The following is a 16551-nucleotide window of genomic DNA, read 5'->3' as shown; positions in this document are numbered from 1 at the left end:
TTATCTTTAAAAAGTCTTTCTTTAGGCTGGGTGCAGTGGCTCACATCTGTAATCCCAGCACTTTGGGAGGCTGAGGTGGGTGGATTATTTGAGCCCCAGAATTCAAGACTAGCCTGGGCAACATAGCAAAACCCCGTATCTACTAAAAATACAAAAAATTAGCTAGGTGTGGTGGTGTGCACCTGTAGTCCCAGCTACTCAGGAGGCTGAGGTAGGAGGATCATCTGAGCCCAGGAAGTTGAGGCTACGGTGAGCTGTGGTTATGCCATTGTACTCCAGCCCGGATGATGAGAACGAGACACTGCCATACACACACACACACAAAAAGTCGTTTTTAAGTTATTTTGTGGTTCTTTTTCTAACTTTTTGAGTTGGATGCTTAATTCATTTATTTTCATTTTCATATTTATGTATGTAATTATTTAAAGCTATAAAATATGTTTGGTTCTAGTCTTCTGCAGTTTCAGTTGAAAGAGCTGCTTAAGCGTTTAAGAAGTTCTATTAGTAGAGTTAAAAAAATTGTTGTCTGGGCATGGTGGCTCATTCCTGTAATCTCAGCGCTTTAGGAGGCCAAAGCCAGAGGATCGCTTGAGCCGAGGAGGTTGAAACCCCTTCTCTACAAAAAATACAAAAATTAGCCGGGCGTGGTGGCATGTGCCTGTGATCCCAGCTACTCGGGAGGCTGAGGTGGGAGGATTGCTTAAGCCCAGGACTTCCAGGCTGCAGTGAGCTGTGATGGTGCCACTGTACTCCAGCCTGGGTGACAGGGTGAGATCCTGTCTCAAAAAAAGAAAAATTGTTACTGATTTCAAGTTTTATTATCTCATGACAACAGGATGGCTTTCACTCTATCAAAATTATTGAGGGTCTTTGTTTTTTGGCCTAATAATCAATTTTGATGAATATTCCATGAACCATTGAAAATATGTATTCTTTGTTTCCAAAATATAGAATTTAATATATATCAATTAGATCATATGAATTACATTACTTGGATGTACATCTTTATTTTTAAAAATGTTTTAGTTGATGCATAATAATTGTATATATCTATGGGGTACATGTGATATTTTGATACATGCATACAGCATGTATTGATCAAATCAGGGTATTTAGGATATCCATTACCTTGAACATTTATTATTTCTTTGTCTTGGGAATATTTCAAATCTTCTCTTCTAGCTATTTTGCAATATACAATAAATTGTTGTTAACTGTAGTCACCCTACTGTGCTATTGGACACTAGAACTTATTTCTTCTATCTAACTGTAGGCTTTTATCCATTAACCAACCTATGTTCATTCCCCACCTGCCCCTGCTCATCCTAGCCTCTGGTAACTATCATACTGCTCTCTATTTCTATAAGATGAACTTTTTTAAGCTCTCATATGAGAACATGTGATATTCATCTTTCTGTACCTAGCTTATTTCACTTAATATAATGACATCCAGTTCCATCCATGTTGCTGCGAACAATAGAAATTCATTCTTTTTTTATGCTTAATAGCATTCAATTGTGTGTAAATACCACATTTTTCTTATTCATTCATCCATTGATGGACACTTAGGCGGATTCCATATCTTGGCTATTGTGAATAGTGCATGGAGATGCAAGTATCCCTTTGATATACTCATTTCCTTTCCTTTGGATAAATACCCAGTGATCAGATTACTGGATCACATGATAGTTCTATTTTTAGTATTTTTAGAAACCTCCATACTGTTTTCCATAATGTCTGTACTAATACACATTGTTACTATCAGTTTATAAGAGTTCCCTTTTCCCTGCATCCTCACCAGCATTTGTGTTTTTCTGTCTTTTTATTAATAGCCATCCTGGCTGGGGTGAGATGATATGTCATTGTGGTTTTTATTTGCATTTCCCTAACAGTTAGTGATGCTGAGCATTGTTTTCATATACCTGTTCACCATTTGTATGTCTTCTTTTGAGAAATGTCTATTCAGATCCTTTGTTCATTTTTTCATGGGATTGTTTTATATCTTGCTATTGAGTTCTTTACATATTCTAGGTATTAGTTTCTTGTTGAATGAATAGTTTGCAAATAATTTCTCTCATTCTACAGGTTGTGTCTTTACTCTGTTGATTGTTTCCCTTGCCGTAAAAGAGCTTTTTACTTTAATGTAGTCCTATTTGTCTATTTTTGTTTTTGTTGCCTATGCTTTTGAAGTCTTAGCCATGAAATACTTTGCCTAGATCCATATCCCAAACCATTTCCTGTATGTTTTCTTCTAGTAGTAGTATTTATAGTTCCTGGTCTTACATTTAAGTCTTTAATTCATGTTGAGTTAATTTTTGTATATGGTAAAAGATAGGGTCCGGTTTCATTCCTCTGCATATGGATAGCCAGTTTTCCCAGCATCATTTATTGAAGAGGGTGTCCTTTCCCCAGTGCATGTTCTTCATACCTTTGTTGAAAATCAATCAGTTGGCTGCAAATATGTGGATTTATTTCTGGGTTCTCTATTCTGTTTCGTTGGTCTGTGTGTGTTTTTATACCAATACCATGCTGGTTTTGCTTATTCTAGCTCTGTGGTATATTTTGAAGTCACGTAGTGTGATGCCTCCAACTTTGTTCTTTTTGCTCAGGATTGCTTTGGCTATTTGGGATCTTCTTTGGTTCCAGACAAATTTTAGGATGATTTTTTCTATTTCTGTGATGAATGTCTTTGGTATTTTTGTAGGGACTGCATTGAATCCGTAGATTGTTTTGGGTAGTATGGTCATTTTAACAATATTAATTCTCCCCATCCATGAGCAGGGGATGTCTTTCTGTTTGTTTGTGCCCTCTTCAATTTCTTTCATCAGTGTTTTGTAGTTTTCTTGCAGAGATCTCTCACCTCCTTGGTTAAATTTATTCCTGGGTCTTTTTTTTTTTTTTTTTTTTTTGTAGCTATTGTAAGTGGGATTGCTGTCTTCGCTTATTTTTCAGCTAGTTCATTATTGGCATATAGAAAAACTGTTTTTATATGTTTACCTTGTATACTGCAATTTTACTGACTTTGTTGGTCAGTTTTAAGAGTTTTTTGGTAGAGTCCTTAGGTTTTTCTACTATAAGTTCATGTCATCTGCAAGGAGGGAAAGTCTGACATCCTCTTTAATCTGAATGCCTTTTTTTTTGAGACGGAGTCTCTCTCTGTCGCCCAGGCTGGAGTGCAGTGGCGCGATCTCAGCTCACTGCAAGCTCTGCCTCCTGGGTTCACGCCATTCTCCTGCCTCAGTCTCCTGAGTAGCTGGGACTATAGGTGCCCGCCACCACGCCAGGCTAATTTTTTGTATTTTTAGTAGAGATGGGGTTTCACTGTGTTAGTCAGGATGATCTCAATCTACTGACCTTGTGATCCGCCCGCCTCGGCCTCCCAAAGTGCTGGGATTACAGGTGTGAGCCACTGCGCCTGGCCAATCTGAATGCTTTTTATTTGTTTTTCTTGCCTGGGTGATCTGGATAGGACTTACAGTATTATGTTGAATAAGAGTGGGCTGGATGTAGTGGCTTACATATGTAATCCTGGCATTTTGGGAAGGCTAGGCAGGAGGATCACTTGAGCCCAGGAGTTTGAGACCAGCCTGGGCAACATAGTGAGATCTCATCTCTACAAAAAATCATAAAATGAAGTGGGAAGATCACTTGAGTCTGGGAGGTTGAGGTTGCAATGAGTTGTGATTGCGCCACTGTACTCTCACCTGGGTGACAGAGTGAGCGCCTATCTCAAAAAAGAGTGGTGAAAGTGGACATCCTTGTCTTATTCTAGTTCTTAGAGAAAAGGCTTTCAGCTTTTCCTCATTCAGTATATTAGCTGTGGATTTATTATATGTGGGCCTTTATTGTATGGTGGTATGTTCCTTTTATGCCTAATACATTGAGAGCTTTTATCATGAAAGGTGGTTGGATTTTACCAAATGCTATTTTAGCATCTATGGAAATAATCGTATGGTTTTTGGTCCTTCATTCTGTTAATGTGATGTATATTGATTTGCATCTGTTCAGCCATTCTTGCATCCCTGGGATAAATCCCACTTGATCATGATGCAGTATCTTTTTGATGTGTTGTTGGACTAGTTTGATTTTGTTGAGGGTTTTTTGTCCGTATGTTCATCAGAAATATTGGCCTGTAGTTTTCTTTTTGTTATTGTTATATCCTTGTCTATTAGGTTGGTACAAAAGTAATTGTGGTTTTTACCATTGGGGGGGAAAAACAGGCAAAAACCACAATTACTTTTGCACCAACCTAATTCTGATATCACAGTAATGCTGGCCTTATAGAATGAGTTACAGAGAATTCCCCGCTCTTTGATTTTTTGGAATAGTTTGAGAATAATTGATGTTAGTTCTTCTTAAGTGTTTGATAGCATTCAGCGGGAAAGCCATCCAGTTCTGGGCTTTTCCTTGTTGGTAGACGTTTTATTACTGATTCAATCTTGGTATTTGTTACTGCTCTGTTCAGGGGTTCTGTGTCTTCCTGGTTCAATCTTGGTAGGTTGTAGGTGTTCAGAAATTTATCCATTTCCTCTAGGTTTTCCAATTGTGAGCTTTACTTATTTTTTGTCTTGCTCTGTCACAGGCTGACAGAGGTAAAATAAGCTCTTCTCAGTATAATGTGTGTTGATTCTTCCTTGTATGTCCAGTAAACTTTGTTTTATATCTTTGTTGCTATGTTATTTGTTTACTCAGATATGTGTTATATCTTCATTGTAATGTAAACCTTTATTGTTATAAATTGCCTATCTTGGACACAAATATGGAAATAACAGACACTGTGGACTCCAAAAGGGGAGAGGGCAGAAGGGAGGTGAGCACTGAGAATTTGCCTATCAGGTACAGTGTTCACCAGTTGGGTAATGGGCATACTGGAAGCCCAGTCCCCAGCATTACACACTATACCTGCATAAGAAATAAAACTGTACCCCCGAATCTAAAATAAAATTAAGTATAAAAATATACAGTGCCTATATTAGTCTAATTTAATAATTTTTGCCTTGAAATCAATATTACCGAAAGGTAAGGGCACGAGCTCTACTCTCTTCCTTTTTAAAAATTTACTTGGTATACCTTTGCTCATTCTTTTATCTTTCAAACTTTCTGAGTTACCTTGTTTTAGCTATGACTCTTATCCTGGGAATAATCTGTACCTTCGGCATTTCGCCAGCTTAGGACTAGTGCTGTCCTAAGTAGTACCCAGCGGCCTGGGGAATTTGCCTGTTTGATGGAGGTCTTTTTTTTTTTTTTTTGAGAATTTGTGTTTTTGAACATGTCTCTATTTCACTTTCATTCTCTCCCACCTTTTCTGGCCCTTTATTTCCCAACCTTTAATTGTGAAAATTTTGAAACAAATTGACGCTGAAACACAAGGACAGTAGGCTGGGCGCGGTGGCTCTTGCCTGTAATCCCAGCACTTTGGGAGGATGTGACAGGCAGATTGCTTGAAGCCAGGAGTTTGAGACCAGCCTGGTCAACAAGGTGAAACCCCATCTCTACTAAAAATACAAAAATTAGATGGGTGTGGTGGCATACGCCTGTAATTTCAGTTACTTGGGAGCCTGAGGCATGAGAATCACTTGAACCCAGGAGGCAGAGCTTGTGGTGAGCCAAAATAGTGCCACTGCACTCCAGCCTGAGCGACAGAGTGAGACTCTGTCTCAAAACAAAACAAAACAAAACAAAACAAGGACAATGAACATCTGTAAAGCTTCCACATTGTTAACATTTTGTCATATTTGCTTTGTTTCTCCCTTATATAGCTATCTAGGCATATCTATCTGTTTCTATATCTGTATTGCTGTATCATTCAAAAGTAAGTTGTAGACATCATGATACTCTACCTTCACACGGCAGCATGCATCTCCTAAGAATAAGAATTGTCTCTTGGCCGGTGCGGTAGCTCATGCCTGTAATCCTGGCACGTTGGGAGGCCAAGGTGGGTGGATTGCTTGAGCTCAGGAGTTCAAAAGCAGCCTGGGTAACATGGTGAAATCCTTTATCTACAAAAAATACAAAAGTTAGCTGGCCGTGAGTGTGCCTGTAATGTCAGCTACTCAGGAGGCCTAGGTGGGAGGATCACTTGCACCCAGGAGTTTGAGGCAAGATCTTACCAGCTTGGGTGACAGAGTGAGACTCCCTGTCTCAAAAAAAAAGAGAGATGGAGTCTTGCTCTGTTGCCCAGGTTGGAGTGCAATGGCACGATCTTGGCTCACTGCAACCTCCGCCTCCTGGGCTCAAGTGATTCTCCTGCCTCAGCCTCCCGAGTAGCTGGGATTACAGGCATGTGCCACCACGGCCAGCTAATTTTTGTAGTTTTTTTTTGATTTATTTTTTTGAGACGAAGTCTCACACTGTCACCCAGGCTGGTATGCAGTGGGGTGATCTTGGCTCACTGCAGCCTCCACCTCCTGGGTTCAAGCAATTCTCCTGCCTCAGCCTCCCAAGTGGCTGAGACTACAGGTGTGCGCCACCATGCCTGGCTAATTTTTGTATTTTTAGTAGAGGTGGGATTTCACTATGCTGGCCACGCTGGTCTCAAACTCCTGATCTCGTGATCCGCCCATCTTGGCCTCCCAAGTGCTGGGATTACAGGTGTGAGCCACCGCGCCCGGCCTAATTTTTGTATTTTTATTAGAAACAGGATTTTGCCATGTTGGCCAAGCTGGTCTCTAACTCATGACCTCAGGTGATCCACCCGCCTCAGTCTCCCAAAGTGCTGGGATTACAGGCATGAGCCACCATGTCTGGCTGGAAGTCTTTTTATTTTTTTTTATTTTTATTTTTTTTTGAGAGGGAGTCTCGTGCTGTATCCCAGGCTGGAGTGCAGTGGCCGGATCTCAGCTCACTGCAAGCTCCGCCTCCCGGGTCCACATCATTCTCCTGCCTCAGCCTCTGGAGTAGCTGGGACTACAGGCGCCCGCCACCTTGCCCGGCTAGTTCTTTTTTTTTTTTTTGTATTTTTTAGTAGAGACGGGGTTTCACCGTGTTAGCCAGGATGGTCTCGATCTCCTGACCTCGTGATCCACCCGTCTCGGCCTCCCAAAGTGCTGGGATTACAGGCTTGAGCCACCGCGCCCGGCCCTGGAAGTCTTTTTAAACTGTTGCTAAATTCCAGATTCCTGGCAGTCTGGAAGTAAAGGGGTGCAAGTGGCTTGCTGGAGACAGTAATCCCATCCTGATCAAGCCCTGTCTCAGGAAGATTAAGGACAAGGGAAGATATCATGATGGTCTACAAGAATTTGAAGGACTGTCACGTAGAAGAGTGAGCAGACTTTGCCTTTGGAGCTACAGAGGAGAGCATTTGGAATGAAGAGTGAAAGCTTCAAGGAGGCAGATTGAACCTGGAGTGGTGCTGCCAGCCTCGTTCAATGGTGAGTACTCTGTCACTAGAGATATCCAGGGAAAATCAGATGGCTCCTTCTCTGGGATGGAGTGGAGGGGAATTGTATTGGGTAGGAACTGGTCTATAGGACATTTAAGTTTCTTCCAAGAATTCTTAGAGGGCAGGGACAAGTTCCGGAGAGACCCAAAACAATATACAAGTTATAGTCTAATTATAATGGCTCTAGTCCATTTTGCCTACCCCAAACAAAGCTGGTTATCTTTACATATGTTTTAAGATTGTATTTTTTCCTCTGCTATTTGTTGGCTAACCATCTCACAGCTCTGTTTTTTGGTAAATCTAGCAAATACTCTTTCTTATATTTTCTGTTGGTTTGCAGAAAGGACTAAATAACTCTGCCTTCTTTAAGGAGGCGGCTGGCCCTTTCAATTTGGTAAAATGTTAGAGATAGAAAAAAGATAAGTGAAATAAATTCGCATTCTATCTCTTCCTTTTTGCTCCAGTCCTAATGTCTGAATGGGTATCTTTTTTATATATATAAAATATATATAAAATTGTATATATATATATACACAAAAAACTGCAAAATAAAAGGCCTCAAGGGAAGTATCACTGGAAGTAAGAGTAGCTTGGATTGAATTTATATCTATGTCAGACAATGTGCTTCAGTAATAGTTATTTTCAGAACTCCATGGGAGTTTTTTCAGTAAACTAATGAATGGGTGTCACTGACAAGCTTTCCAAAGTGGAAATTATGTGAAAACTCTCATCTTATGGGAAAGGGTAACGAGGAGAAACCCTGGGCTTTTGCTTGTGGGGGAGGGGTTAATGTCAGTTCTAAAGAAGATTTACATTTTCACTGTTTCATTGAAGTCAGTTCAATTTTATGCAGGAAATGGCTGAATGGAATAATATTTCTAGGAAGCCATACAATTAAGTAGAAAGCGTTAGTAGTTCTTGACTCAGCTCTGCTATTAACTGCCCTGGGCAAGTCCCTATGCCTAGCTACATTTCCACTTCCTAGACTTCAAATATTCTGTGTATATTTACCAATCCATTGAAGATAAATGAGATGATAGTGATTACAAATGTCAGGTATTGAATTTGCTGCCACCTTAAAGCTATCCCAGGCCTATGGGCTAAAAGTGAAATAAGAACTTCTCTACTTAGTATGATACTTAGTATAACAAGCTCAGGAGGTCTTATCCCTAAATAGATAAGATGTGGAATGAAATCACTTTAAATAGACCTGATTTCTAAGCAGGGTTAGGTTTGGTTAGACATGGATAAGATAAATGTATTGACTATGAATGTGTTCAGCTCTTGTATCAAGGACTTGGCAAGTAGTCCTTGGTTAACACCTGCTGCTTTCAAATTTCTGAATGGCTTCCCATCTGGATCTGGAAGTCCTACAGCTTTTCTCCTCCAAGGCCTATTCTTAACTTGCAGATGACAACAGTTTTTTACAGCCAGCTTTTCTGTTTTGTTCTGCTCCCTCTAGAGGTCCCTTCCCCTACCTCTGCCTCTGTCCAAATATCTTAATAGTGATACCAAAGAAGGCAGAAGTCAGGTTTTGCCATTTCACTTGTATTCTGCCCCAGCGCCTCTCTCAGTCTGGAGCAAAGTGTAACTGAGTGTGGTGTAACGAAGTTCTGTGGATGATGTTGATGATGACGAATAGTGGGGAGCGATTTTCACAGCCAGGAGCTTGGCTCTCGGCTTTTGTGGCACCTCAGACTCTTCCCTGGGATGTGTAGTGTTCCAGGCTGGCAGCATGCTGTGAACAATGAAAATTGTATTCTGTAGTCTCTTTCAATATGCTGTGACTTGGCAAGGGCTGAAAGCAAATCATGCACCTGCATAACCTTTTCAGCTTGACAAAGAAGCTCTCTCACTCCCCCTCTCACCCCTCCCTTCCACAGGAAATGCTCCCAGACGACAGCATGAACAAGCCCTAATTAAGTCTTTCCTCAGATCCCAACGTCTTTTCCTCCAACCACATCTTGGGTTTAGATGTGTAAGTAAGAAGAAGTGGAGAAATAAAATCAGGTATAAGATGCAGTTGGAAATTGGGAGCTATTTAATGGCAAGTAAAGCCTAAGACCTCGTCCCTCGTGGCCCTTTGGACAGTTCACACAGAACAAGAGACATAGTAAACTGATGGAGGAGTTAAGACGCTTTTGATGAAAAAACTGGTTGCAAATTATTTAAGAACATTTTCTCAGACTTTATGCATTTCTTATATTTGTGACTGTCTCTGAATAGAAGAATCTCAATGTCTTTCAGGATATTTAAGGATCATATACGTAAGGTGCCTCATGCTTCCTTGAGAAGTCTGTGAACATATCCTTACAATTATATGCAAAATTCTGGGCTTTGTTTACTTATCTGAAAAAGATAATCCATAGATTTTCTAATGTCTCCAGGGAGTTCAAGACCTACCACTTTCCGCAAAGTTTAAGAACCACTGGTATTATAGAAGAGAAAGAATGGGTCTAAAACAAAATCTGGAAGGATGGCCACGTCAGGAAGCCACAAAGAGAGTGGAGCCTATGAATGTTAGAGAAGGATGAAATTTCCAGGCATCCCCATGGGAGACAGTAGGGTGGTGAAGCTCATGCACTGTGGAATCATTTCATCTGAGCTCAGTCTAGTGTCTCCATCTATTAACTGTGCTGGCTGTGTGACCTGGGGAAGTTACATCTCCAAGCCTCAGTTTTCTAATCTATACAATGGGATGATAGTGCCTACCTCAGAGTTGTTGCAAGGATGAAGCGAGGCCATCCATGTAGCATACCTCCCTGCCTTCCTATTGATATGATGTGCGTGTGTGTGTGTGTGTGTGTGTGTGTGTATGTGTTGTCCCTACCTCTACACATGTATTTTCCATTTTCTTGCCTACTTTATGCCTCTTTCTGGGCTAACTGAAGATTCAAGAAACTCTGAATTCTGTTATGCTGTTTTTTCTGATTTCATTAGAAAAATAATCAGTGTGAGGTGATGTCCTTGGCTGAATACCCCCAGCTCCACTAGGACTTGTCTGCTGCCCAGGCTGAGAGCCATGTATTTGAGTTTTTCCAACCAGGGTAAGGAGCAGTAGATGTTAGGAGCCTCGTGCCTAGAGCCAAGCGAACCAGCTTTTTCTGAGAAGGAGAGACCAAATCATCCTTAAGGATGGGGATGGTAGAGTCTGTCTTCTGCAGTGCCCCAGATAGCAGCAACCTTAACTGCTGCCTCTGTGGCCTACTTCCCTTTGTAATTTGCACAATAGACCAGAAGATGGGGCTCTTGACCCTGGAGTCAAGGGCCAGAGGCTCTGGCTTTTTCCACATTTGTACTGGAGAGAAATCAGATTCACCAGACCTCCCAGGAATCACCACTACTTCTCAATTCCTTTCCCTACCCTACCTACTCTATCCAATTCTGCCATGGCTGAGACTTGCCTTCCAGGGGAGTGGGGGATGTGGGCACATCTTTCCTTTGACCACCATCCTTGGCTCCTGAATTACCACGTTGCTAGAGTCAGTCTTTCTGATGCCCTGCCTCAGGTTTCCCCCTCTAATCCATTCTCCCCTAAGGGCAGATTTTGGAGATGGTACCATTTTTATAGGCCAATACAACATAGTGGTCAAGAACTCTAGAATCAGAGAGCTTGTCCTTGACTCATCTCCTCGGGTGAATCTTTCCCCACCTCCTCAGCGAAGTTCTCCCTATCCCATGCCAGTTACTCCTGTTCACATAACCCTTTATTTACTTAACAGTAGTGATTATAACTAGTGATTATCTTGTTTGATGACTTGTTTACTTTCTCCCACTCGATTGTAAGGCTCATGAGGCCAAGGACACTGTCTTAATTGCTGTTTTCCCAACATCTAACACAGGGCACGATACATAGGTTCTCAGCAAAAGTGTTTTGAATTAATAGATGAATGATGGAATCCCAGCTTCATGACTGCCTGACCTTGAGTAAGTTGCTTAACTTCACTGAGCCTCAGTTTTCTTACCTGCGAAATAGAAAAAGAGTAGAGACATTATGACTATTAAATGACACAATGCATTTATACCACTAAACCCAGGTTCTGGTGCATGGAAGTTTTCCCTAAAGCCTTCAGTGTCCTACTTTTTAGCATATATGAAAAATAAAGTCTGAATGAATTAGCCAGATCTCCACAATTTGATCACAGCCTTCTTTTTATTTTTTATTTTTTTGAGACAGGGTCTCACTCTGTCAGCTTGGCTGGAGTGGAGTGGTATACTGAAGCCTCTCCTGGGCTCAGGTGATCCTCCCACTTCAGCTTCCTAAGGGGCTGGGACTACAGGTGCATGCCACCATGCCTGGCTAATTTTTTTGTATTTTAAAAATAGAGATGGAGTTTCTACATGTTGGCCCAGGTTGGTCTCGAACTGTTGGGTTCAAGGGATCCATCTGTCTTGGCCTCCCAAAGTCCTGGGATTACAGATGTGAGCCACCATGCCCAGCCCACAGCCTTTCTCTATCACAACTTTTACTTCCCACTGCTCTTCTCAATAACTTTCTGCTTTGGCCCAAATTGTGGCTACCCTGAATGGGCCATGTGCATTATTATTCCTTTTTTTTTTTTTTTTTTTTTTGAGAGGGAGTCTTGCGCTGTAGCTCCCGAGTAGCTGGGACTACAGGCGCCCGCCACCTCGCCCGGCTAGTTTTTTGTATTTTTTAGTAGAGACGGGGTTTCACTGTGTTAGCCAGGATGGTCTCGATCTCCTGACCTCGTGATCCGCCCGTCTCAGCCTCCCAAAGTGCTGGGATTACAGGCTTGAGCCACCACGCCCGGCCTATTATTCTTAAGTCTTTGTCAAAGACTTGAGATGCTTGCTCTTCTTACCTTAGATCAGCTAAATCTTACCCATGTTTTCAGACTTAGCTCAAATCCGTGTCCTCTGTGAAACCTTCCTGAAGATCATTTTCTCTTCTGAATTTTTGTAATCTTCGTGGTTTATATAATATTACTCATTAACATATATCCTGTTTCCCTGATTAGCCTGTTAAGCTCCCTTGGAGATATATATCTTAGATTTCTCTGCCTCTACAGTGTTACTTGGGCCTGCCTGTTCATTAGTAGGTGTTCAATACATTTTTTATTAGATTGAATTAAAAGCATTCGTATTTACTAAGCACTTTCTATGTGCCTGGGATTCCTTGAGGCTCTGTTGAGTATACAGAAGGGCATAAGAAAAATAATCATTGCTTTCAAAGAACTTATAATATTCTAGTAAGCTAAAGTCAACATATAAAGTACTTAAATAACCACAGCACGGCAACTACTATAAGAAAAGTGCTTTGAGAATTCTGGGGAGGGTGAGATGACACCTGTTTGGGGTATCAGGGACAGTAGAATAAAGAAAGGCTTCTTGGAAGAGGTGGCTTTTGAGATTAACTTTGAAGGATGGTTAACATTTTGATGGACAAAAATGGGGATGAGGGTAGGATGTGAATTCCAGATTCAAGATGACAGGAATAGTAAAGAGATGGATGAAATGTGTGGCAATGAACACTAAAACTCAGAGATGAGACACGAGGCTTATACAGGGAAACTGAAGCCCAACCTTGTTTCCAATTTCAGGACCAACACAAAGGATGGTAAGCAGTGGTGGAAACTTTTAACATGTATCAGACTATGTTCCCCAACTGTAGCTTCTTTTGGGGCTGATAATTATTTGCAACAATTCTTCCCCTGACCCCAAATTTGGACCTACCTGGAGTCTGGTATTGTAGAGCATATAAAACAAAAGTCCCCATGGCCAGGCACGGTGGCTCACGCCTGTAATCACAGCACTTTGGGAGGCTGAGGCGGGTGGATCACCTGAGGTCAGGAGTTCCAGACCAGCCTGGCCAACATGGTGAAACCCCATCTCTACTAAAAATACAAAAAAATCACCCAGGCGTGGTGGCAGGCACCTGTAATCCCAGTTACTCAGGAGGCTGAGGCAGAAGAATCGCTTGAACTGGAGAGGCGGAAGTTGCAGTGAGCCAAGAACATGCCATTGCACACCACCAGCCTGGTCAACAAGAGTGAAACTTTGTCTCAAAAAACAAACAAACAAACAAACAAACCCAAAAACCCCAAAAGGTACCTTTCTTTTTCTTGAGGCGAGAGGGTTGCTTTGAGTTTAGCCAGCCTCTCTTTTCTAATAAATCCAAACCAAATTGAATGCATTATTCATTATATTCTAACGTTGCGTTAGGTCAGTAGTTCTGTTGTTAAATAATAATTTGCCTTAGATCATTTCCTGGAAAAGTTGGAAGCCTTTTTGTGGAATTGCTTCAACAGTCATTCTCAGCTCAACCCTGTGTTTTTTGCTTCTGACTTGAGACTCAAGAAGAAGACCTAAGTCATAGTGAGTCTGTGAGGGGGCCTGACACTGCCTGCCTTCTTCACTTTAATGCTCTTTAATCTGGCCATTAGCTCAAGGAGAAACAATTAATTTTAGAAGGCCCTCTCCCCTCATCCGCAATTACTTCCTCCTGCAATCGCGAAGGATGTTTCCCCGGAATTTAAACATCATCTCCCAAGGAATGAAATCAGAATAGGCAAAACCGACACTTTCGCAGTTTTCAAGGGTCAGGTGCAGCTGCAAATAGAAGCAGAGATTTTCTAGCAAGCAGTTGGAAGGACCTTCACGCCCAGAGGCCTCTGAAGGGAGGGAGGCGGTTTCCAAGGCAACCGGGCCCTGGAGCGGTTGGCTCCCCGGCTCCTCCCCCTCCCCGCGGTAGCCCAGGGTACCGCCGGACAGCGTCCTCTCGTGCTCCGCGCCCTGATTGGCTGCGCAGGCCGCTCGCTGATTGGTTGCGGCGGATGCCTCGCGGGCCGGTGGCTATGGAGGCGGCGGCGGTTGATGGTTGACCGTTGGCTCCGGGGTAGGGGTCGCCGTTCGAGTGATCTGCTCAGACCTGACGAGAGGGCGCGGGCTGCTGACGCTCGGCCTGGAGCCCGCGGGTGAGACCTAGTTCGGTTCCGCCATGCCGGCCGCCGGGAGTAACGAGCCGGACGGCGTCCTCAGCTATCAGGTAGGGCCCCGCCTCCCGCGCCTCCCGCTCCTCCCCGGGGCGCAGCCTCCTCATCCTCTACCCACCCTCCTTCCTTCTGCCCCCGAGCCCAGGCTTGCCAGGCCGCTCCCTGAGGGCGAGGGGAGGCCAGCCCGGGACACCAGGGGGCGCTCCGGGCGGTTGGGGACCGGGCCGGGGCTGCAAGAGAGTGACCTTGGGCCGAACCTGGGAGCTGGCCCATCTCTGCCGCATGCATTGCGCCGCCCGCCCAGGAGCCCTGACAGCCGGCGGGCTGCGACCTCTTGTTCTCCTAGCGTCTTTCCGTTGGAAGGGGCCGGCGTCTGGCCTCGCGTTGTCCTGCCCTAACGTCGGCAGAAAGGGTAGCCAGGGACCTTGCTCTGGTGGGGCACGTCTTCTCTTTGTGTTTTTATTTCTGGGGGTTTTTGGTTCCCCAGTGGTTCAGAGGAAAAGCCGGAAAAGACTGTGGAGACTGGGACTAATCCCCGATAGGGTGACCCGGTTTGTGACTCCCTCTGCCCCATTGCACAGACACTTGAAAACTTCTGGGTAGGGACTGCAAACTGGGCTGAGGATGTGTGGAGGGGTCAGGAACAGGTGCTTATTTAAGGGAATGAGAAAACCAAGGTTAAGTAACTGGTATTAGAACTGTTGGGGCGGCTAACGTAAGGAAAAGCATTGGACTAAGTGTTAAAGTCTGTAGGTTGAAATCCTACCTCTGCCTCACACAGACTTTGTGACCTTGAGTAAGTCACTTGCCTCTTTGAACCTCAGTTTCCCCAACTATTAAAATGGGAATAGTTATGTCTGCTTTGCTTGCTTCACAGGGTTGTTTTGAGGATGAGACGAAGTGCTGTTTGTGAAAGGGCTTTGTGGAGTAATGTTTATTATGTGACACTCAGTTAATGAGTGGCAGCCCATTGAATTCTCACTCCCCGTTTCCTGTGCAATCAGATGGTTTGGTTTCTGCTTTGGAAAGAGGGCTGGAAGAGGAGGCAAGTCTGAAGTGGAGGGCTCTGAAGACGGTAATGGGCCATCTCAGGAAGGATGACACATCTTGGAAACAAGTGCCATGTTGACCTCAGGGATGTTTTCCCAGAGGAGGCAGGGGAAATATCCTGAGTTTGCAGCAGAATGAGTATCAGACACTGACTCTCTCCTCTTCTTCCCGGTTAATAGTTTGTTACTATTAATAGAAGATACATTCTTCTTTCCTTGCTCTGTCAGAAAAGAATATCTAAGATTTTGGAAAATCCATATCTAACCCCCTTAAAGCCTATTAAATGTATTCAATCTTTGGGATACAATGGTAAGAAAAAATAGGTAATGTTCTTGCCCTCCTGGAGCGTATCATCTAGTGGGGGAGGGGAGAGGTACTATTTTTAATCAAATATCACACAAATAAATGTTATAAACTGTGATAAATGCTTTGAAGAAAGATAGACAGTACCATAAGCGTGTATAACAGTGGTTCCAGCCATGGTCTCAGAGATTTGCTAAGGAAGAAAATCTGGGCAAAGAGCTAAAGGATGAATAAATGTTAACTGAGGGAAGAGGGGGATCACAGGGCCTGAGAGGCAAAGAGAACAGCTACACAAAAGACCTGTGGCAGAGGGGGACACACCTGGTTAGAGACCTTAGATAAGGCCAGTGTGGTGGAGCAACAAGGAGCAATGAGGGGAATGGTATGTGAGGTGTGTTCTGGGGTAATAACACACAGGGCCATTTGGAGCCCATGCTGAGGAAGTTGACATTTATCTGAGGAACAAGGGGAAGCCACTGAAGGGGTTTAAGTAGAGGGGAAAGGGAAGAGAGGGGGTCTCTCCTAACCAGGAGAGAGAAAGAGGGCAGGAGAGAGCAAATGAGATCATGAAAAGATTTTCTTTTTTTTTTCCTTTCTTTTTTTTTTTTTTTTGGAGACAGTCTTGCTCTGTCACCCAGGCTGGAGTGCAGTGGCGTGATCTCCACTCACTGCAAGCTCTGTCTCCCAGGTTCACGCTATTCTCCTGCCTCAGCCTCCTGACTAGTAGGGACTACAGGTGCCCACCACCACGCCCAGCTAATTTTTCATATTTTTAGTAGAGACGGGGTTTCACTGTGTTAGCCAGGATGGTCTCGATCTCCTGACCTCGTGATCTGCCCGCCTCGGCCTCCCAAAGTGCTGGGA

The 16551-nt window shown here is 43.3% G+C and overlaps 1 protein-coding gene across 2 annotated transcripts in view; it reads left to right on the top strand.

The window, feature by feature from the left end:
- Positions 1-16551, top strand: part of SLC4A8 (solute carrier family 4, sodium bicarbonate cotransporter, member 8) — a 129018-nt gene that overhangs the window by 19955 nt on the left and 92512 nt on the right. Inside the window, exon 1 of one of the 2 annotated variants that reach the window (XM_012002467.1) lies at positions 14123-14387. The exons of the other annotated variant lie outside the window; for it this stretch is intronic. Within the exon in view, the coding sequence (XP_011857857.1) occupies positions 14340-14387 (48 nt within the window). The 5' untranslated portion in view covers positions 14123-14339. Of the gene's footprint in view, positions 1-14122; positions 14388-16551 lie in introns of those variants that run through there. 2 annotated transcript variants of the gene reach the window in all.

The sequence above is a fragment of the Mandrillus leucophaeus genome, unplaced genomic scaffold (assembly GCF_000951045.1).
Source record: "Mandrillus leucophaeus isolate KB7577 unplaced genomic scaffold, Mleu.le_1.0 Scaffold118, whole genome shotgun sequence".
Lineage (NCBI taxonomy): Eukaryota > Metazoa > Chordata > Mammalia > Primates > Cercopithecidae > Mandrillus > Mandrillus leucophaeus.
Note: the sequence above shows the minus strand (reverse complement) of the source record. Positions and strands in the feature narration are given on the sequence as shown.